We start from the raw sequence: 21,936 nt of genomic DNA on the forward strand, positions 1-21,936 counted from the left end.
CTAACCCAGGCCCTTCTCTATCTACAGCATGCACTAAAGTCATCCGTAAATACCCTCTATCTCAACTATATGCCTTAAGAAACACACCAAAAACAACCCAACTGCTACCTACAGTATGGAATACCATCAAGAGCTTGGGAATCCAACGGAAACCAATTCACCATCGTGGCAAACGAGCTGGACGAAGGAGACTAGAGAGACAGGATTTACTTCTATTTTCTAAGCCTACACACGTACATGTAGCAGACGATGAATCAACACGCTCGATACCAGTTATAATTCAACATAGAAGAAATCGGTTTAATAACAATAAATTACGAACCAATCTTTTAAATCTTTGTCAGATTCCTATAGATAGGTGCGAAAGTCACGGTTTTAATTTACCCAAGATTCTACTTACAAATCCAAGATCGATTAACAATAAATTGGATGAGCTTGAAATTGTTGTGAAAGACAACGGTGTTGATTTAGTAGCGCTGACGGAGACTTGGGAAGTTAAAGACTCACCTTTAGAGTTACTATCCATTGATGGATTCGCCACTTTCTCGAAGCCACGCGAAGGTCGACAAGGAGGTGGAGTAGCTTTACTTGCCAAACATGGACTAGAACCTTATCTTTTAAGTGATATTATTGTGCCAGAGAATATTGAAGCAATATGGGTAATGTTACGACCACCACACTTACCGAGACAATTATCTTGTATCATACTGTGTGTTCTTTATTTTCCGCCGAAAAATCCAAATGGTTCTGATTATGTTGATCATATACTCATGACTGTAGATTCTTTATATGTTAAGCACCCCGATGCAGGGATATCAATTTTAGGTGATTTCAATGATTTTAACTTTCGAGAAATCGTAAGAGATGATAGGTTTAAACAAGTAGTGGATAAACCCACGAGGGATTGTAACATACTTGACAAGATTTACACAAATTTTTCTGAATTTTATACGAATATTTTTACTCTTCCACCAATCGGCAAAAGTGACCACAACTGTATCATTTGGTCTCCTGATAATTTTGTTAAACGAACAACTAAAAAGAAAACCAAGATTGTACGTCCATTGAAAGACAGTGGGATACGCTTGTTTGGTCAGTGGTTAACTGCTCATACATGGGAGGAAGTTTTTCAAAACTCTGATTTAACGTTAATGTGTACCAGGTTAATCGATACTCTTCAAACTCACCTTGATTTATACTTGCCTACATGTGAAATAAAATTATGCAATACTGATAAACCATGGGTAACTCCACATTTAAAATCACTTATCCGTGATAGACAAAACGCTTTTAAGAAAGGAAATAATTATCTTTGGAAACATTTACGCAATAAAGTTGCTGAAGCTATATCTGTTGCTAAAAAGAATTATTACAATTCTCGTATAAAAAGAGAAAAGTTGAATAATCCGTCTGCTTGGTACAAACATATTAAAATACTTACAAATGGTAAATGTGACCCCGTTCCAATTACTATTCCTGGTATTGAATCACAAAAACCTCATTGTTATAAAGAAGCTGCTAACGCAATTAATAATTTGTTTGTGTCTATTGCCTCTGATCTTCCTCCCTTAGATAGGAGGACTTTACCATGTTTTTTACCTTCAAAGTGCAATAGCCCAGAAATCAGTAACTGGGAAGTGTATTGTAAATTACGTAAAATACAATTGCAAAAAGCATCCGTTAGTAATGATATACCGGTACGCATTATACGGGAATTTGCATGTGAATTGAGTGTACCATTTACGAAGATTCTAAACCAATCTTTTAGACAAGGAAAAGTTCCGACCCAATGGAAAACTGCAGAAATATGTCCGATTCCAAAATCTCAACCTCCTCATATTAATAATCTACGCCCAATTGCATTGACTTCATATTTTTCCAAAGTAGCAGAATCCTTTATAGCAAAATGGTTATTAGAAGATATTGATAAACATATTGACACTCACCAATTTGGCAATAGACCTGGCCTGTCTACTACACATTATATTATTGGTCTTTTACATAGTCTATATAAAAATGCAGAAAACAGTAAATCTGTGTCAACTGTTATTTGTACAGATTTTAGTAAAGCTTTTGATCGCATAGATCACAATATTCTTATTAGAAAAATGATTCATATGGATATAAGACCTTGGATAATAGATTGGATTGCCAGTTTTTTAGAATTTCGTAAACAAAATACAAAATATAACGGTGTTTTATCAAATGTTGAATTCAATCATGCAGGTGTTCCCCAAGGTACACGTCTTGGGCCAATTCTCTTTTTAATTATGGTTAACGATTTATGTGAGCAACTTTCTATACCATATTTTAAATATGTCGATGACCTCTCGTTAGTACAATGTCGGAAATCTACAGATGTCTCACAATTACAATCAGTACTTAATTCTGTGCAATCTTGGTCTATTGTGAATAATATGTCACTAAATCCTTTAAAGTGTTTTACCCTCCAAGTTAGTTTCATGAAAAATCCACCAGATCCAGAAATTCTTTTTATTAGCAACACCGAGTTGTGTAATAGGCATAGTGCTAAGATTCTTGGAGTGATCATCCAGTCTGATCTAAAGTGGAATTTGTATATAGATGAGCTAATGAAAAGATGTAATAGAAAAATGTATATGTTGAGGAAACTCAAGAAATTTAATTTACCTTTAAATGATTTAGTATTAATCTACACAGGTTATATACGACCAGTATTAGAATATTGCGCCCCTGTGTTTCATAGTGGTCTTACATCTGAACAGAAAAACAGTCTTGAACGAATACAACGGAGGGTTTGCAAAATTATTTTAGGCTCTAATTTTATGTCATACTCACATGCATGTCAAGTATGCAATTTAAGTACACTTGAGGAAAGAAGACTAGTACTGTGTATAAAATTTGCAAAATCTTTAACAACTCACCCAGCATGCCAGAACTGGCTACCTTCAAAAAAAAAAATTAGAATGTCATTACGTCAGACTCCTACATATCATAATTTCAAATGCAAAACCAATCGCTTCAAAAATAGCCCTTTACCATATTTGATCAATCTGATTAACCATTTTTAAATGCTTTTTTAACTACATGTTAATTTTCAAACACAGTACTAGTCTTCACCTCAGTCGTGTTTAGTCTTAAAATCCAATGTATTCATTTTAAACGAGAGTATAAATCTTTCTTTTGTTATTCTTAACGTGTAATGTTATTTTGAATGTATTTTTAACAATCTTTTTAACGTGTAAATATTTAAAAATGCAACCTGTCACTTTATTATTATGTCAGCATGTAAACATGAATAATCCAGCTTCTGCTGCTTTTCATGTAAAATGACAATTATGATGCATGTATTTTGAAATTACCTAATAAACCATTATTGAATTGAATTGAATTGAACATATTACAGTAAATCGGTGATTGTAATTACCTATTACTTTTACCATTCCATTATCTATTGTGGATATGTTAACTTTGTATATTCTTTCTTGAATATTTTGTATTCACGTAATGAACAAAATAATGGAATGTTTACGTTTTGTAAAATAAATTGTATTGTGTTCTTAAACAAACTGTATTTTGTCAAATGATTTTAAATGCAATTTTTAAGGGTACAATGTAATTTGAAATGATATCGTGATATAGACCATTATCGTAAGGTTATCAAATTTAAGTGTCATGGTTTACATTATTCATTAACATTTTATGAATAATTGTATTTCAATAGTCAGAATGTGAACTACATACATTAGTTGTTGCTAGGCAAGACAAAGATTATGGATTGTACTATCTAAGTACACGTAATGTGTGCAATTCGCATTTTGACTATTGAAATCCACTTATTCTTAGCATGTGATTTAAATAATTTATAACGAGGCACTTAACAAAGAGGTGTACCCCAGTGGCTTAACTTGAGAATACTCCAGGGGCGGTTCCAGGGGAGGAATAGTTTTAAAAATAGATGGTAACTTAAATTTAATCTTTTAACCCTTTTTCTTTCTTTTTTGCTCAAAGAGGGTAGAGGGGTGTTATATAAATATATTCTCCCGAGGGTTTTCTTAGGGTTAGCGGTACAAATTGTTTAAGATATTAAAGTCTTTACATTAAGCATCATTGGTAAATCGTAAGAATGGTTAGGCCAATTCTAGAAATTGTTTCAACTGAAGATCAATAAATGCGGACTTACCCTGATAGCACCCGCGTAGGCCAAACCTTTGTTTCCACCACCTTCAAAGATCACATTCTCAAACGGGTACTGGAAGGCTTCGTGATCAATGAGCTCCACAGAGCTGTTATCCGTGTACCAAGACGCGTCCGATGCCGAAGCGTCCGACCTGAGCGACTTCTTCGACTGCGTCAGCTTGCTCTTGATGTCCAGTGTACTGTCCCGCAATTGTTGCTCGGCTTTCAAGACGGCTAGGACATCCTTGCCGCGATAGAACTGAGGGTCCAGAGTAAGCTTCCGTTTGGGTTTCCGTTTGGAGCTCTTTGGGTCCGTTTTTGACGTTTTCAGAGACGTCTCTCCATGGTGATTCCTCTTGTTGCTGCTGCTGGCGCCATCGGCTCCATCTTCTCCTTCAACTCTCGGCTTCGGAGATGTCTTGGAGCTCTTTGATCCCATGGTTTCGTTTCAACCATACACTTTAAATACAAATAAGTTCGGTATTATGGTACAAATTGTCTGATGACCTTGTCTCACTGATATTCAAGGCAACTTTGCCTTACGCCTTGCTTTGATATTTTCTCTCCTTTTCTTCGTCTTCCTTTTACTTCTACTTCTCCTCCTTCTTCTGCTCCTGCTGCTTCTTCATCTACTTCTCTCTCTTCCTTCCTCTTATTCTTCTTCTCCTCCTTCCTCTTCTCCTTCCCCGTCCTCCTTCTTTTTCTTTCTCTCCTCCTCCTTTTTTTCTCTCCTCCTCCTTATTTGTCTTTCTCTTCGCTTGTAAGACTGGCCGCCTCCTGCTATACTCTCGTACTGTTCCCGTCGAACACTATTTCACCCCCTCGCTGTTAGTGACTGTCACTTTCACTAATAACCTGTGTCCACGGGCATTAACTTCACAATGACATACTACCTGTCTATTGGTCCGGAACTCTGGCGGACATCACCAAGCTAGTACTGGTGATCGCCGCTTCGACGTTACTGAGGAACTTCATGTGGAAGATCTGCCGTGATCTAGATTTTGAAATCCGTCGATATTGTTGACAGTCACCCTGATAATACTTGTAAACCGCGCTCCGAATCACGCTATTCCTGTTGCAAATACAACTCTTGCGAACCACTTTCAAAAATCTTGGGAAGAATTATGGTTCGGACGAAATGGTTGTTTACCATGAATAGCTTCGTATCCACGCAAGTGGCCCGTATTGTGCGATGATGTGATCCGATGAAGAAGGATAATATTGATTGAAAGTACAAATAGCCTATTGGTAAGCTCATGAATATTCATGAGGTTGAATAACCTCTTCTTCTTGTGTCTGCAGACTGCATGCGCCACTGGGTCCATTGTAATATTTAATGGTACGGTGGTAGAATTTTCTTGAAGAAACACAGTATACTGCCATTCCTCTGCCGAGACATAATGTGACCCCCGTCTTTGAAAGACAAAGCTGAGTTCTGTTAATGCGATCGGATTGCATTTTGAAAGAAAGTGTCTTGAAGCAGTCATAATACGTATAAGTGTATGCTGTGGGGTTTTGGAATCATCAAAATGATAAGAAATTGACACAGTCTTGCAAAAAGTAACACAAAGTTTATACAGAAATAGTTATAATAATGGACCATTCAAACATGGCTTACAACTACTAGCTGTTTCTTGTCAGAATATATGGGCATTTGAAAAGCAATCCTTAAAGATAAACTTGAGTTCTGGTAAAAAAAAGAAAATGAATTCTTACAGAATCAAACGAAACTTACACTGAATGTTCAAGATTACAAATAAATGTCATTTGCCAAACAATTTTGGTAGAAAATGTATACTGGCTGAGTAATGAGCATATAAAGATAAGGAAATCGAGGTTAGTAGCCCCGTTATTTTTCTGTGTAGTCCTATATACATCTTTCTGTGTACAGTGCTTGTACTTTACTAAGACTGGGCCAAATTTATCATGATTTTGATGACTCCAGAATCTTGCAGTACACACCAATACTTACATGCTACATGATCAACTTTTTCTGATCCATTCCACACCTTTTCTTTCACAATGCAATCGCATGACCAGAACTTAACTTTATCGTTAACACTTCAGGGATACGTTTCTTCCACACTAAACATAGTTACAAAGAATGAAAAAGTTCGCAAATTATTTTTCACCTTTTCCAGAACTCCAGAACATGTAGGGATATGGAGTTGGGATTTCGAAGAGAAAGTAACTTTGAACTGTTGAGTTCTGGAAAAGATGAAAAATAATTTATCAACCTTCTCATTCTTTGTTTGTCACTGTGGAAGAATATCATAGCAGGAATGTCTCCTGAATGACTTTCTTAAAATATCCGCATAACTATTATTCGAAATCGGGCTGGAAATAGCTGAAAAGTTTATACCGGACATTAATTCTGTGTCGAGTACAATAGGGACTTTTAGATTTGCACAACGACAACGTGGATTGCTACGATCGACGTCCTTTTAATGCACTGCCTTGAATGGACGTCACACGTATCAGTCCACGCAAATCTAAAAGTCCCTAATATCTCTGTGTGGTTCATGTGATTTTCAGCAAGATCGCGTTAATTTCTTGTCATTTTGCGGATTCCAAAACCCCACAGTTTACGTCAATTCTTCTGTCCTACACGTTCGGGCTTTCCTGATTGCTTTCAGACACGTTTGTACTTTCTTCCACTTTTCTTATTGCATGACAAGAACTCAACGTTATCCTTAAGCGAATTAAGTTAAGGTTAGCAATAAGGATTTGGTATAGGGTTTGTTTCAATGTTTGAAGATGGGGATTCGGTTATTTTGACCACAGAGCAAAAATTGGAGGAAAATAAGTCGTAGAACCTACGTAATCAGACATAAGCAACAGTCATTGTGGTAAACGCTACAAAAATGTTTGAAAAGGAATACATATATCCTCCATGTTTTTTCTTCCTCCAAAATAAGGCAATTTCTTTCCGTGTGAGCATATCTGGAGAGGTAAACTGGTCAACCGACCATATTATGGACTCCTCATTCGTCCTCATTAATCAGTTCGAGTTTCATATATAAATATATACATTCATTATAATTCATAGAACCTCATGCACTAATAGAACTATTTCATAGTTTACAGAAATGGATATAAGTAGGCCTAATTTTGTTCTTCTGTCATCTTTTCCTAAATATAAAGGATTATACTTAAATGTATTATTACTATTATTTCGCATAATGTACTCGCAACGCTTTTGCTTTCTGGTATAGATTATTTCGTTATTTCCTATTTCTTGAGTACATAAATTGTGCAAATAAAGTATCTTCCATTAAACATGACCAAATATGGACATTAGATAGATGTGGGTAAAGTGACACCGGAACTCTAACACGAGACCCTTTCACTTTATCTATGCAAGGGCATTAACAGTTTGGGGGAGGGGGCAGGGGCACTATGCGAGGGAGCGGAGAGATATTAAATGTATTTTTTTAATTCTAATTATAGATGTTAAAACTGATATTTAATGCATTGAAGAGTATTTCCGCAAAGTCGGAGGTGGGGAGAAATAATGTCTTAAGAATGTTTTATATGAAGATAAGCGGATACCATAGTGCTACAGGAAAAAAAACATTCCAGCGAAAGAAGGAGGTAACGAAAGATTTTTTTTTAATTTTCGTGGTTTGACTGAGACACAAGTTTACAAAACATCTGAACACTTACACAGCAATAATTTTCTATACAACCCGACAATAGAGGCAGTTTTTTTTTATTTATTTTCAATGTTTCACTGTCCATAAGATGTAGAATTCTCGGTCACACGCAATTTATTTAATGACAATATGCATAAATAAGAAATGATAATCATTAGTACGCTTAATATTATCAATGGGAGGAATTTGGTTACTATAATCCTCTTCTTTCTTCTTCTTCTTCTTCTTCTTCTTCTTCTTTTTCACCTTCTTCTCCTCCTCATTATCGTTATCATCATTATTATTATGAGTATTATTATTATATTAATATTAACGTCACTATAATTATCATTATTATTATAAGTAGCAGTAGTAGTATCAATATTGTTAATATTAAGATCAATATCTCCATCACCATCATTGTCATTATTATTACAGCAAAAGCTAGCTATCTACTACTAATAATAGTACTTCTACTACAATATATTTACAAAGGATATCATAACAATATTATTTTTACATTTATTTGTATACCTGGACATTTAAATGACTATCATAGACGTCTATATTATTTGTGACATAATATACCACAAAAGGAAAATACTGATACTCTCTAAATCCACTCTTTGAGGAGACTTGTTAGGGACCACTTCGTTTGGAGTCGGCTTCACGCTCAGAATGATAAAATCCACTTCCATAATCGACCCCTATTTTGGAGTGGATTTCACTATGATTCGGAGTGGATTTCACTATGATTCGGAGTGAATTTCACTATGATTCGGAGTGAATTTCACTATGATTCGGAGTGGATTTCACTATGATTCGGAGTGGATTTCACTTTGATTCGGAGTGGATTCACGTCCAAATCAAGTGTTCCCTATTATTATGACTCCTAAAATGTACACCTCCATTCCACTGCAAGAAGATAGTAGTCAAACCTGTATATTAAACCCACAAAAAGGAAACACAAGAAGTGGCCACTCTAGACAGGTGGTCTTTCTGGACAGGTTCTTCAACTCGTTTCCTTCTAGACAGAGGCAATATGGGTGAGCACTATAAACAGGTGGCCTTTACGGAGAGTTGGCCAGCAACGCAGGTTGGCTTTGCTACATTAATAGGGACTTTTAGATTTGCATGACGAGAACGTGGACTGCCATTTCACTTTGATTCGGAGTGGATTTAACTATGATTCGGAGTGGATTTCACTATGATTCGGAGTGGATTTCACTATGATTCGGAGTGGATTTCACTTTGATTCGGAGTGGATTCACGTCCAAATCAAGTGTTCCCTATTATTATGACTCCTAAAATGTACACCTCCATTCCACTGCAAGAAGATAGTAGTCAAACCTGTGTATTAAACCCACAAAAAGGAAACACAAGAAGTGGCCACTGTAGACAGGTGGTCTTTCTAGACAGGTTCTTCAACTCGTTTCCTTCTAGACAGAGGCAATATGGGTGAGCACTATAAACAGGTGGTCTTTACGGAGAGTTGGCCAGCAACGCAGGTTGGCTTTGCTACATTAATAGGGACTTTTAGATTTGCATGACGAGAACGTGGACTGCCAAGTGTGCATCTTTTTGAGGCAATATTTGACCTCCTTTTGAGGCAAAGGACTTCACATTGCCTTAAAAGGATGTCACACGTGGTAGTCCAGGTTCTCGTCGTGCAAATCTAAAAGTCCCTGTTTTTGTTTAGCGCTTACATCTGTCAGACTTGATCACCCTGCCGCTCCACAATATTAGTACATAACGGATGTACACGACTCGACTTGAACTCGTTGAACCTGAAATTTGGACTTCGACGTGTCGTTCAAGTCTACGTGAACACCCACCATGTATGCAAGTCGTACAGTTGTGCGACAAGCACAATTACTGTTATGAGGTGAGAGATGATCTTTACAGCTCTGGCGCAAGACGCGTTGATTCAGACCATCTACCTGCGTCAAATTAACAGAAACGTGTGAGATATGCTTGATGGGCAATCCAACCTTTGTAATAAGTCCATTTGTAAATGTAATGCTTCCTGGGAGAAATGTCAATTATTTAAACAATCAATCAGTAGAGCTTAGGTATTGTTTCCAGTTCATCGTGACTGTGCCATGGACCAGTGATGGCCTGGTGGTAGAGTCACTGCCCGGCAAGCAGTGGATGCAGGTTCAAGTCCCGCTGGTTTCAAGGTTTTTTTCTGACTTGTTTTTCAATACAGATCGATCAATTGATCTTATTTACTGGGTGTAAGCCACAAATATGTTTAAATAATTGAAAAATTTGAAATTTCTCCCAGGAAGCATTACATTTATAAAAGTTATTGTCCTATGGCGGACTAAAGAATATTAATGAGTCAGAATGAATCAGGAGAGCTTATATAGGTATTTGTTCCAGTTCATCGTGACTGTGCCATGGACCAGTGATGGCTTGGTGGTGGAGTCGCTGCCCGGCAAGCAGTAGATGCAGGTTCAAGTCCCGCTGGTTCCAAGTTTTTTTCTGACTTGTTTTTCAATACAGATCGATCAATTGATCTTATTTACTGGGTGTAAGCCATAAATATGTTTAAATAAGTCCATTTGTGTGAAAGCAGATCAAATAATGGGAAAATTGTAAAATTTAAAATGAAATTGTACAAAAGTTATGAATGTTTGTATTTTGAGATATCATTAAATCTATGCGAGTCCCAAATTGGCTATTCAGTCAGGGATTCGCACATGTCAACGCTCCCGTGAGTCAGGTCATATTATACTAAAATATCTTTAATTTCTGGTTTTCCTCCCTAGCACCTTCCCCTGGGCACTACCCTATATCTTTGTTAAGCTATTATGTATGGAAATTATGTCTTTATCATTCAATCAATAATGGATATACTGTATCCGATGGAATTTGTTTTGAAAATAAAGAACCCTGCGGAAGGGGAAACAAATTGTTATATGGATTTTTATATATCATTATAGGTACTCTAATAAGAAAAGATCCTCCAGCTCCATATTGATTTGTTTGAATTATTTGATTTATTAATTTATTTTTTCATGTGTTTATTCATTTATTCATTCATTCATTAATCCATTGATTCTTCAATCAATCAATTTATTTATTTATTTATCTATCTACAGTGCGTCCCAAAAAAAACTATACACTTTTGAAATGGCTGCCGAATAAAAAATATAATATTCTTGGCGGGCAAGTTTTATATGTATAGAAAGCTCATAAACTCAACTTTCATATGATACCAAAAAGTCCGAAAATAATTCATGCTTGGGTGAGCACTGCTCACGTTTGTAAAGGGTATGAAAATTAGGTTGCGCAGGAATTAGCCTTCCAATTTGTGAGAGGTAAATCCTTTGGAGCTTCCGGAATTGGGACGCACTGTATTAACATAATTTGTTGGTTGGGGGGGGGGGGGGGGAATGAAATGAGGAAAGGTGAGTTTGAAAAAGAGAGTTAAGACATACATGAACCCAGAGTAATAATATGATCTAATCCAAACCATGGTACAGTTCACAACATACGTGATCTGATGATTTTGTATTGTTGTAATTCATCGTAGTAACAATGAGTTCATTTTCTAAGTAAAAATAAATGAACACGTGAGAATCATATTTCAAATATGAGGGCGTTTAGAGAGCAATCCTGTTCATGTGACATTTCTTTTTTGAGGTGTTCTTTGGAAAGGACGTAGAATGAAGAAAAAGCTCAAAACCAATTGTTTACCTTTACCAGAACTCAGTCTACTCGCATACGCATATAGAAACTTATGTGTATTATGCGCTTTAAACAAATTGTATTATTATTATTATTATACGAGAGAGCGAAACTTACCTGCATGAGTTGAATGACGTTACCATCAGCATCGTAGGCAGTCACAAGATGGTTCAAAATAGAATACACCGGGCACACTCGGATGGTAGGCCCCCTTTTTGCTAAACTGAAACCGGGCGAAGATTCTTGATGAGATTCTTCCCAAAACCACATTTCACCATCGGATGGCGTTTGTGTGTCTTTACTTAAGAACCGGCCAAATATTTGCCTCATCTGTGCCTTCTGCAGATTGGAAAACGGTATTTTGGGAAGAACATTACTTGAAAAGGGGGAATCATAATTAATGGGTTGTAAGCTAAGCAGCTCTTCATGACGTAATATAAGAGGAATAGAGAGAAAGAGAAATTGTTGTATTTAATCTGCCTCCCCCTCCCCATTTAACCTGAGCAGTAGTCATGTAAACTCTGGTCATCTGTGAAGTCAATATCCCAATAATCTTTGCCATAAGTTTGTTCTCCTGCTATTGCAAATCGATGTTGACTAGTGTAATATTGTATAAGCTGGATCAATATCTATTTTATGTTAATATTATGTTGTAAAAATACCAAAAGAATCGTTGCTATGTTACATTTAATTTTGTTTTTAAACTTTATTTAATTCCCTTGTAATTAAAATGATATCTTGGTCATGACCTCTCAGGAAACAATTTTAAAACTGACCGGGATTCCCTGTTTAATTAACAACGAATACATGAATAAATGAACAAATTAATAGATTGATGGATACATAAATACATGGATAAATAAATGAATGAATTAAAAAATGAATAAAAAATAAATAAATAAATAAAACGTTTGATGTAATGAAATAGCCCTCACTCAAATCGTTTGTTGCAAGCTAGACGTCATTTCAATTGCAAAATAAATATTTGTCTTTCTAGAAACGCAAAGTCATTAAAGATTGATAATAACTATGCAATAGAGTTTACAATGAAACACAACATCATCTATCCCATATAAACAATGAGGACAACAACAATAAATACAACAAAAACGACAACAACAAACATGATAACACTTAAATTACTGGAAGAAAATGACAAAACCGTCTTTGATTGCAATATTACCTGCGCTAGTATCGCCTACAAAGCCAACTAATCCGCACGCCAGTCATTCAAATCAATGTTTACCTATTTGACCCGTTATCACTTTAAAACGGTGCGTCTGCTCTAAAGCCACCCTATACTACAGGCAAATCCGCTATAAACGGCCTGTTGAAGGTACTAGCGCAGTCGAAATGACGCAACGTCTATAACGGGCCTTGCGCTAATCACCTGATTCTCTGTAAAGCTCGTCACGATGGGCACTGTGTTGCTGTACGTCATGCTGCGGTTGGCCCTGAGGGTCGCCACAAACTCCTGGGCACTCTCGATCTCGTCGAGCTGAAACTGTTCCAGGGCGACTATCTCTGTACAGGGTTCCTGGCTCTCCGGGCACTTTGGACACTCCGAGCATTCAGGGCACTTCGGGCACCAATGTCGGAAGTTTGGTGGCACGATCTTGGCCCCGAGGGTCGCCTCAATCTCCTGGGATTTCTGGATCTCGTCGAGCTGAAACTGTTCCAGGGCTACTGTCTCTGTATGCCGGGGTACCCGGCTCACCGGGCACTTCGGGCACTTAGAGCATTCAGGGCACCTCGGGCACCAATGTCGGAAGTTTGGTGGCCTGATCTTGAAGGCCGGTACGAGCACGACAATGCACCCGAAGATGATCAGAAGATTTAAAGACCGACCCATGTCTGGTCCGTTCTGCAATTAATCTAGTTTCGAGAATGATTTCGTCTGCACCGAAGGAGGGGGAGGGGGGAGCAAATTTTAAAGATGGCGTTGCTTGTTTATATACCACGCAGCTCGAAATGGCTAGCTAGAAATAACCACGGTTAGATCCTTCACGTTAAGTTTGAACCCTGTAATGGTTACGTCTAGCAGTAGAACGTGTTAATCACACGGTTTGTATTGCGATTGTTGATTCGTCAGCCTTTTCTGATATAATGTTAGGCCTATTGGAAATAGAGGCGTATACTGGTTTGCCTAAACCTGCACTCCATAATAACCCAAATTATGGTATCGTTAAACGGAAATCTAATGCATATGCATTTATGCATCTCTTTCCATGTACCAAAGTTGGAGCAGCCCAGGCGCGCTGGAAGCAGTTTGGGAATGGGGGAGGGGGGTGTCACCTTTCAGGGACAGTGGCGTAATGAGCAAAAACGTTTTGGGGGCTGAGGAAAAAGTCCGGAAGCTCAGGGGTTTTAGGCAATTAATTACGGTGAGATGAGCATCCAGGAGCCAGCCTTACGGCCCTTGGTGAGGTCCAGGGGCGGAGCCCCCGTTACAAAAGCAACAAACGGTAAAATGAGTATAATTTAACCAAAAAATCCCGAAAAATCATGTCATTTCAGCAACATTTTTATATCACTGGTATCGAGTTAGAAATAAACCACGTTTGAGTTTTATTTGGGGGCACCTCCCCCCCCTCCAAGCCTCCCCCTGCAGTATGCCAAGTTCAGGGGCTCTTGTCTTCTCACCCCTATGAATAAAAAAGCACACGCAATATTTCCACGATATGCGCGTATCGCTTTTTATAAAATCCTCCATTGCTAAATCTAGGGGCATACGAAATGTTAAGGAAATCTAATTCCTGTTTACTCTCCTTTTCTTTGAATGGAATATAATTTTTATGTGATTTAATTCAGGTTTTTATTATTTTGTATTCCCTTTTTGGGCGAAACTGTGTTTTTAAACCTTTTCGTTCTTTTTTTTTTTTGGGGGGGGGGCGACTGCCCCTGCCCCCTCTCTTTCGGCGCCTATGAAGCAACGCATATATAAATGCTCAGCAAATATAGACAGTGTTTACTATTGTGTAATAATACGTACTGTGTAGCCTTTAAAGGTGTACGATGGACAAAATGACGTCAATTATTGATCTTTCATCCCCCGATCTAGAGTAGACAAAGGAACATATGTTCATAATAAATAACTGATATCAAAATAGCATACGTACAATTCAGATAGGCCTATGGCTTTGTTTACAGCTGTTGTCCATTATAGGGCGTGTTTAGTTGTTGTTTAAAAATCCTCTTTACTCTGTCTTAATGTTAAAGGTAGAGACCAGTTTTGGAAACGCCCCCCTCTCAAAAAATGAAATGGAAGCTCTCATTACCAATCATGTGAAAGAATATGTTTTGACTTATACTTAATAATACACATTATGCCGGGAAACCGTCTACTAATTGATATATTTGGTAAATTATCATATCGATCCGGCCTGGATAGATATCGCGTAGTCCCATATACTAGTTGTACTAGATGGAGGTTTAGAATTTTTCCCTAGTAACATGCCAAAATTGAACGAGACCTTAAGGGGTTTAGGTGAAGAAAAGATAGTAGAAAGGGAATGTATAGAAATATTAAAAAATATGAAATTAAATAAATCACCAGGAAATGATGGCTTAAGTGTAGAGTTTTATCTTAAATTTTGGCCGGTAATTGGAGATCTAATCCTTGCATCTTTTAATGAAGCCTTTAATCATGGAGAACTATCGGCCTCTCAGAGACAAGCAGTTATCACCTTGATACAAAAAAAAGATAAAGATTCAGACTTTATTAAGAATTACAGACCGATTTCTCTTTTAAATGTGGATTATAAAATTTTAACAAAGATACTTTCAAAGAGATTGCAAGAAATTTTACCTGATATTGTATCTTCTGATCAACTTGGCTATGTTAAGAATAGAAACATTGGAGAAGCCATAAGAATAATAGATGACATGATTTTTCATACTTCTTTTTATAAGGAAAATGCTTTTTTGATGGCCTTAGATTTTGAAAAGGCATTCGACTCTGTTTCTCATTGTTTTCTATACAAAGTCTTAAATTCATTTGGGTTTGGACCATTGTTTTGTAAATGGGTGAATATACTTTATACTAATACTGAAAGTTGTGTTATGAATGGAAACGCATCAACAGGTTATTTTAAAGTTGAAAGAGGAATTAGACAAGGAGACCCATTATCTCCATACCTGTTCATTTTCTGCATTGAAATTTTAGCTCATATGATTAGAAATAATCAATTGGTAAAAGGAATTTGTTTTGGAAATACAGAAATAAAGCAAGTATTATATGCTGATGATATAACACTCTTCATCAAAGATATGAGTTCAGTTAAGGAAATAGAACACGTTTTAGAAGGTTTTTATAAAATATCAGGATTAAAGTTAAACAAGGATAAGACATATATTCTGCCCCTGGGCCCACAGGTGTCTAATAATACATTTCCGTTTGGGAAACTTGTAGATGCTGTTAAAATATTAGGTGTTTATTTTTCAGGTCATGTAGATATCAAGGAAAAAATGAATTATAAGGAAATATTGGGCAAAATTAAAAAACTACTGACGTGGTGGAAACAGCATGACCTAACTTTAATGGGTAAAATTCAATTGATGAAAGTATATGGATACTCTAAATTGACATATGTAACATCACTAATGCCAGTTCCAGAGTGGGTATACAAAGAAATGGAAGTAATATGTTTTGATTTTTTGTGGAGAGGTAAAGATAAAATTAAAAGAAGTACAATGATGTTAGACTATCAGCAGGGTGGGCTCAAAATGATGAATTTTAGGTTGTTTGTAAAAGCACAAAGAATAATGTGGATAAAAAGGCTTGTAACAGGAACTCATGATATCAAATGGAAACAATACTTTAAATATTTAATGAGACCGATAGGAGGTAATTTAATATTTTATTGCAATTATTGGAGAGATACAGTGAAACTTATGTTACCTTCCTTTTATCAGAATCTTCTGAAAGCATGGATAGATATGAAAGAATATGTTAAAACAGAAGAGAGATACAAAGGGAATGAAATATTGTATAATAATAATTTTATTCAACTAGAAGGTCAAACCTTATTTGAGGAAACTTTGTTTTTAAAAAATATATATCGAATTCATCACATTTGTGAAGAAAATGGAGAATTGAAACCTGAAGCTCATTTTATAATGTTAGGTTTGAGCAGAGTGGAAATTGATAAAGTAAAACAAATTTATAACGTAGCCCCTTATGAATGGAAACAGAATGTTCAACCTTTAAGAAAGGCAATTCACACTGGCTTTAGTTTAGAATTTATTTTTTCAAAGAAAGTGTTTACATTTGAAGATTTAACTGCAAAAATGGTATATAAGAGTCAAATTAAAAAGAATGTAGAAACAAACTCGGCAGGCGGCAATTTAATGACACTTTACAATATTCCAAGAAAAGAAGTAGAAAAGATATATGTTCAACCAAGGATGTGTACCTTAAGTAGTAAACTGCGAGAATTTCAGTTCAAATTATTGCATAATATTTTATATACAAATCATCATTTACATAGATTCAGGTTCCATGAAAATGGTTTGTGCTCATTTTGCAAAAATTTTGAAGAAACTTATCAACATGTATTCTTTGAATGTAATACAATAAAGGAAGTCTGGGGGAAATGTGGAGATAGACTTAATTTACCAATTTTGAAGAAATATCCTGGAAAGAAATTCATATAGGAATAGATGACACTACTTTTAAAACAGAGCAATTATTGAACCACATTTTAATTTTGATTAAATATATGATTTTCCACAGTAGAGAGAAGGAAAACCCTCCAAAAGCAAAAGAAATAGAATATAGATTGTTGGAAAATAGAAATGAAGAGAAAAAACTTTCAATGGAAAGAGACACACTTTCAATTCATTTAAGGAAATGGGAAGCTTTGGAAAGTTTAGAATAAATGTTTTCAGTTTTTTTTCTTCTCTCAATATACAACTTCCTGACCCTCCTCTCTTCTCTTCTTTTTTTTTTTTTTTTTGCTCGTAGTGTAGATACCAATCATTATAGCTAACGAGATATAACTAACTCTCTTGGAGAGGAAGGGAAGGGAAAGTATAGTTTAGCACTGCACAGTTAACCCCTGTTATTAATAAAATACTCTGCATAGTACACGATACCAACTGAAGAGGAAAAGAAACAGCGCCATCTAATCATCAGTGATGAACATCTTTAACAAAACAGCACAGCCAGGCAGAAACATTTTTTTTTGATTGGTCAGCCTTAAAACCCAAGAACAACAACAAAAACCGCGATTTTGCCGATCCTTCAAAGAGTGACAAAATCTCATTCCAATTCCGCAATGAAAAAAATATCCTGAAATATTCTTCTATAGCTATAAACAAACCAATGTTTAAAGTCAGTCATCATTATCATCATCATCATCATTATCATTATTATAATTTAAATTGCAGGGGGATTTTGATTAAGCATCAGGTATTCGTAAAAAAGCTTATTAACAAAATTCCAAACTTTAGTTCTTTGAAGAAGAAAATTATTCAATATTATGAAGACGAGATATATATTTATTCTATATTTAGAATGTATAACATTTTTTTTTACTAAATGGCAGTCACTTTAACATTTGTATTATCAACAAGGAGAGAAACGTGAAAGTATTTTGTTTTATTTGAATTAAAGAAAGAATTCATGTCGTAGATTTGTAAAATGTTTTGTTGGACTCAATAAAAATAGCATATGGAGGGCTAAAACGTTTAAATTTTGTATTTATTATTATCAATATTATAATTATTATTATTATTATTATTATTATTACTATTATTATTCATATCATTATCATCACCATCATCATTATCATTATTATCATTATTATTGTTACTACTACTGTTATTATTTGTATTATTATTACTATTATTATTCATATCATTATCATCACCATCATCATTATCATTATTATCATTATTATAATTACTATTGCTGTTATTATTTGTATTATTATTATCATCATCAGTATCATCATCATAGACGTTATCACTTATTTATATCACTAACTCGCTTGATGATTATTATGTCATAACGCAGGTGACAAAAGACGAGTACGAATGCAATTAACGAAGTATTTTTTTCTCTTTTATTATCATAATTATTAGACAATAAACATACATAATATTTCAATTTTCATTCTGCAGGGTCTATGACAGCTACCGTGAAAAGATGACACAAAGGGAGCATTGTCATTTTACAATTTCAAAGCAATATTGTACATGATTAAAGTACTCCCTGATAAGTAAGTTAATGGATTGATATGACTTACATGTGTATTTACAAAAGCCAAACATAAAAATGATATCATGAGGTTCATAGGTTATAAACATGCTCGTGTTATTGTATGATTCTTTATGAAGAACAGGGACAATTCCTATATCCTCGAAAGCGGACTAACTTCAGTCCATGGTTTAATCTACCGATTAAGTATGGAATGCCAAGCGTTAATATGAATATATATTTGAATAATTTGAAATGTCCCTAAATTACCATGATAACATAATGATATCATAATTACATTGTTGTTTATTTATTATGTTATTACATTTTATTTCAACTTAGTGACAGATTGAATTATTCAAAAACATGTTCATATGGACACCATGGACTAAAGTTAGTCCGCTTTCGAGAATATCACCCATATACATCGAGTGACATCTACGGATCTTTTATACAAAAGCAGCAGTGAATCAAACTGAGAAAGGTCAGATGCATTCTTTCCTTTTCTTTTTATTGTTTTGAGTCATATTAAATATATTCAATATATTAATCATGTAGTTAATAATCCTTGGCTCCCTAAAACCTGTTTAACATCGGTATAGATCTGGGGAGTGGTCCAAAAAAACAAAGATCGACTTAAAGTTGGAATTGACTTTGGCAGGCCGTTCATGTCCCTATTTACTCTCACTATGGTATTTAGATAATATCTTTTCTTTTCTTTAATAATGATCTATCATATCAACAACAAAAAGTAAATTCTGTAGATTTGTGACCACGATTTGTACGTCCCTCGAGAGACCGACCAATGCCAGTAAATGGTGAGAGCAAACAGTGGAATGAACGGCGTGTCATAGTTAAGTCCAACTTAAAGTTGATCTTAGTCTTTGTGAAACACTCCCCTGATCTTGCAATGGATACACGCTGTTCAATAATTTTCAAGCCTTTCGTATAATTGTATCTATCTCATGATATGATACAAGGTAACAGAAGGAGATTATACATGTGGCTTATACTTATAGGGAGTTACAAGAATGTTAAGATACTCGATAAATGCAGAAGTTAGAGTGGAAATCCACTCTTTTAGGAGTCTTAGGAGAGTGGAATCAACTCCAAGGTAGTGGTTTCAATCACTCTTTAGAGATATGAATTACCCCCCCCCCCTCCAAAAAAAAAAAATCCCTTTATAGGACTCCTAAAAAATAGCGCTACCACTCCTTTACATGCAGAGATTGAAGGACAATACACATTAACAAAATGGCACTATGACAACATTGCCAATATAATTCGAATGGATGATTTGATATATATACATAGCATTCAGTTTAATAAAAAGTGGCATATTCAAATTCAATAAGTTAATCTAAAAAGTATGTTTCATGTACACAGCATTACGTAGGAAAACACATGAATGCAAGAGTCGGAAATTACGCCCTACGGTTTACGTAAACGTTGAAGTTCGGGCGTATTATACATAAATGTCATACAGATTATATACAAGCTATCTCATAAGTCAAAAACAGATCATGAAACATTTGCTTTCTTTCAGTATCACCAGGGATGTCATCTCCCTGGTATCATCAATTATCTTGCTTTTGCTTTTTCGCATCCATCGTCTCAAAATTCTATTCCAATTATCTCGCCAAAAAATATGTATTACAGTCGCCACCTGGCTGCTATCGTTAATGAGGCCTGAGATAGTTCCAATGCCATTTATGCACAAAGTTTAGCCACCTTAATTGCAATATTGTGTCAGCGAGTTGGCTAAACTCCTTGCACAATTGTCTCTGGGACTGCTCTTTACCCGACGTTTCAAATTTAGACCTATGCCTTTTAAAAATTAGCCTCATACTGGTTTAACATTTGCATCTCATCCGACGCTTGAACATATATATATTTTTTTGTTTCACACTAAACCATGTACCAAATTTACCTGGACACCAATTAATGTTCTTCTTCTTCTTCAGGATAATCTGCCTCCTTCACTGCTGAAGATTCTTGCAGATGTGTAAGTGCATGTGTGTGGAGACATAGGGATGTCCAGGTGTGCAGACGAAAAGTGTATATTTACATAGTGTCAGTAAAAATGTTGCCGGAATTTTTTAAAGTCACTCATTCGTCTTTCAAAACTTTTAAGTTATAACTTTCCCAAAGAAGCCGTTGGTTTCAAAGGCCTATATGATACTATCAAAGTTTTTTATTATTATATCCGTCCTTCACTAACCAATCTGGTATCAATACTCTTGATCTAAATCATTATATAAATGTTATCATGGTTATCATCTAAAGTGTTCCTGAACGTAAAATTTGGAGTGACTTCAAGTTTTTTGTGACATATCACAATAATTTATTAATAATGCTTTTGAGGTATCTTGGTGGCACACGCCCCCTAAAACTGCAGTAACACCGATATCCTGACAAACCGCTAAACCGACTCCATGCAAACCGGCTGATACTCTACAAAATCGTGGCCGTTCGGGCGTATTGTAATCTTTCGTTCGGTGTGTTGTCTGTATTATCGGTGTCCGGTGTCGAAGGTGTTACCTTGGTCACAATCATCGCCAAACCCACCCAACAACCGACTCCAAACCGTTTTTTTTTATAGCCATTTCAGTGGAGGTAACGTATCATCTATCTTTTTTCTTTTTTATTTCTTCTTCTCTTTTTTCTTGTCGATCTGGAGTCGGGCTCGGTGTGACTGGTATATAACGTTGTTTACGCTGGTCTATGACTGATGGCGAATGCTGCTAATCTGCAACCGGGCGCAATTTCAGTTGTATCGTCTTCAACGAGTAATTGGCTCCTTTCCATGCTGTCCATACGACGCCCTCTCGTGACCGTTCCGTGTGGCCGCCCAGGTAGAGACCGTTTGGATTGGTCTCAAGACACTGGTTAAACCACCATCCCCCTTCGCCGGAGACCCTGGCGCAGTGGCTCGTATTGTTCGAGTCATGATCGCGGTCTTTCGTACTAAACTCTTGTCCATCGTGGTAGGACAATGCATCACCTGGACATGAAAAGAAAATAGTAAAACATTAAAGGGACTTGGTAACATTGTTAAGATGAGAGAAAGTGGTGCTAAGGTAATGACTTCAATGCTAGATGTACAATTAAATATAATCTGAAAATATGAGTGAAAACGGACCATTATTTATGATGATACAAACTGGGAAACGCTGATCTGACCGATTCCTTAATTCTCCCAACTACATGTATATTATTACACTTTAATTACATTTTAGGTAAATG

At 35.9% G+C, this 21,936-nt stretch overlaps 2 protein-coding genes across 2 annotated transcripts in view; both read right to left on the minus strand.

Annotated features, from left to right (window-relative positions):
• The window catches only part of LOC100890697, a 28,558-nt gene extending 23,195 nt beyond the window's left edge, over window positions 1-5,363 (minus strand). Inside the window, exon 1 of the mRNA XM_030990283.1 lies at window positions 4,163-5,363. Coding sequence (XP_030846143.1) covers window positions 4,163-4,597 — 435 coding nt within the window. The 5' untranslated portion in view covers window positions 4,598-5,363. The remainder of the gene's footprint in view (window positions 1-4,162) is intronic.
• Window positions 5,364-19,965: 14,602 nt separating this feature from the next.
• Window positions 19,966-21,936, minus strand: part of LOC753235 (microfibril-associated glycoprotein 4) — a 33,487-nt gene continuing 31,516 nt past the window's right edge. The window contains exon 4 of the mRNA XM_030990284.1: window positions 19,966-21,694. Coding sequence (XP_030846144.1) covers window positions 21,435-21,694 — 260 coding nt within the window. The 3' untranslated portion in view covers window positions 19,966-21,434. The remainder of the gene's footprint in view (window positions 21,695-21,936) is intronic.

The sequence above is a fragment of the Strongylocentrotus purpuratus genome, unplaced genomic scaffold, assembly GCF_000002235.5.
Source record: "Strongylocentrotus purpuratus isolate Spur 01 unplaced genomic scaffold, Spur_5.0 spur5_scaffold_19, whole genome shotgun sequence".
Lineage (NCBI taxonomy): Eukaryota > Metazoa > Echinodermata > Echinoidea > Camarodonta > Strongylocentrotidae > Strongylocentrotus > Strongylocentrotus purpuratus.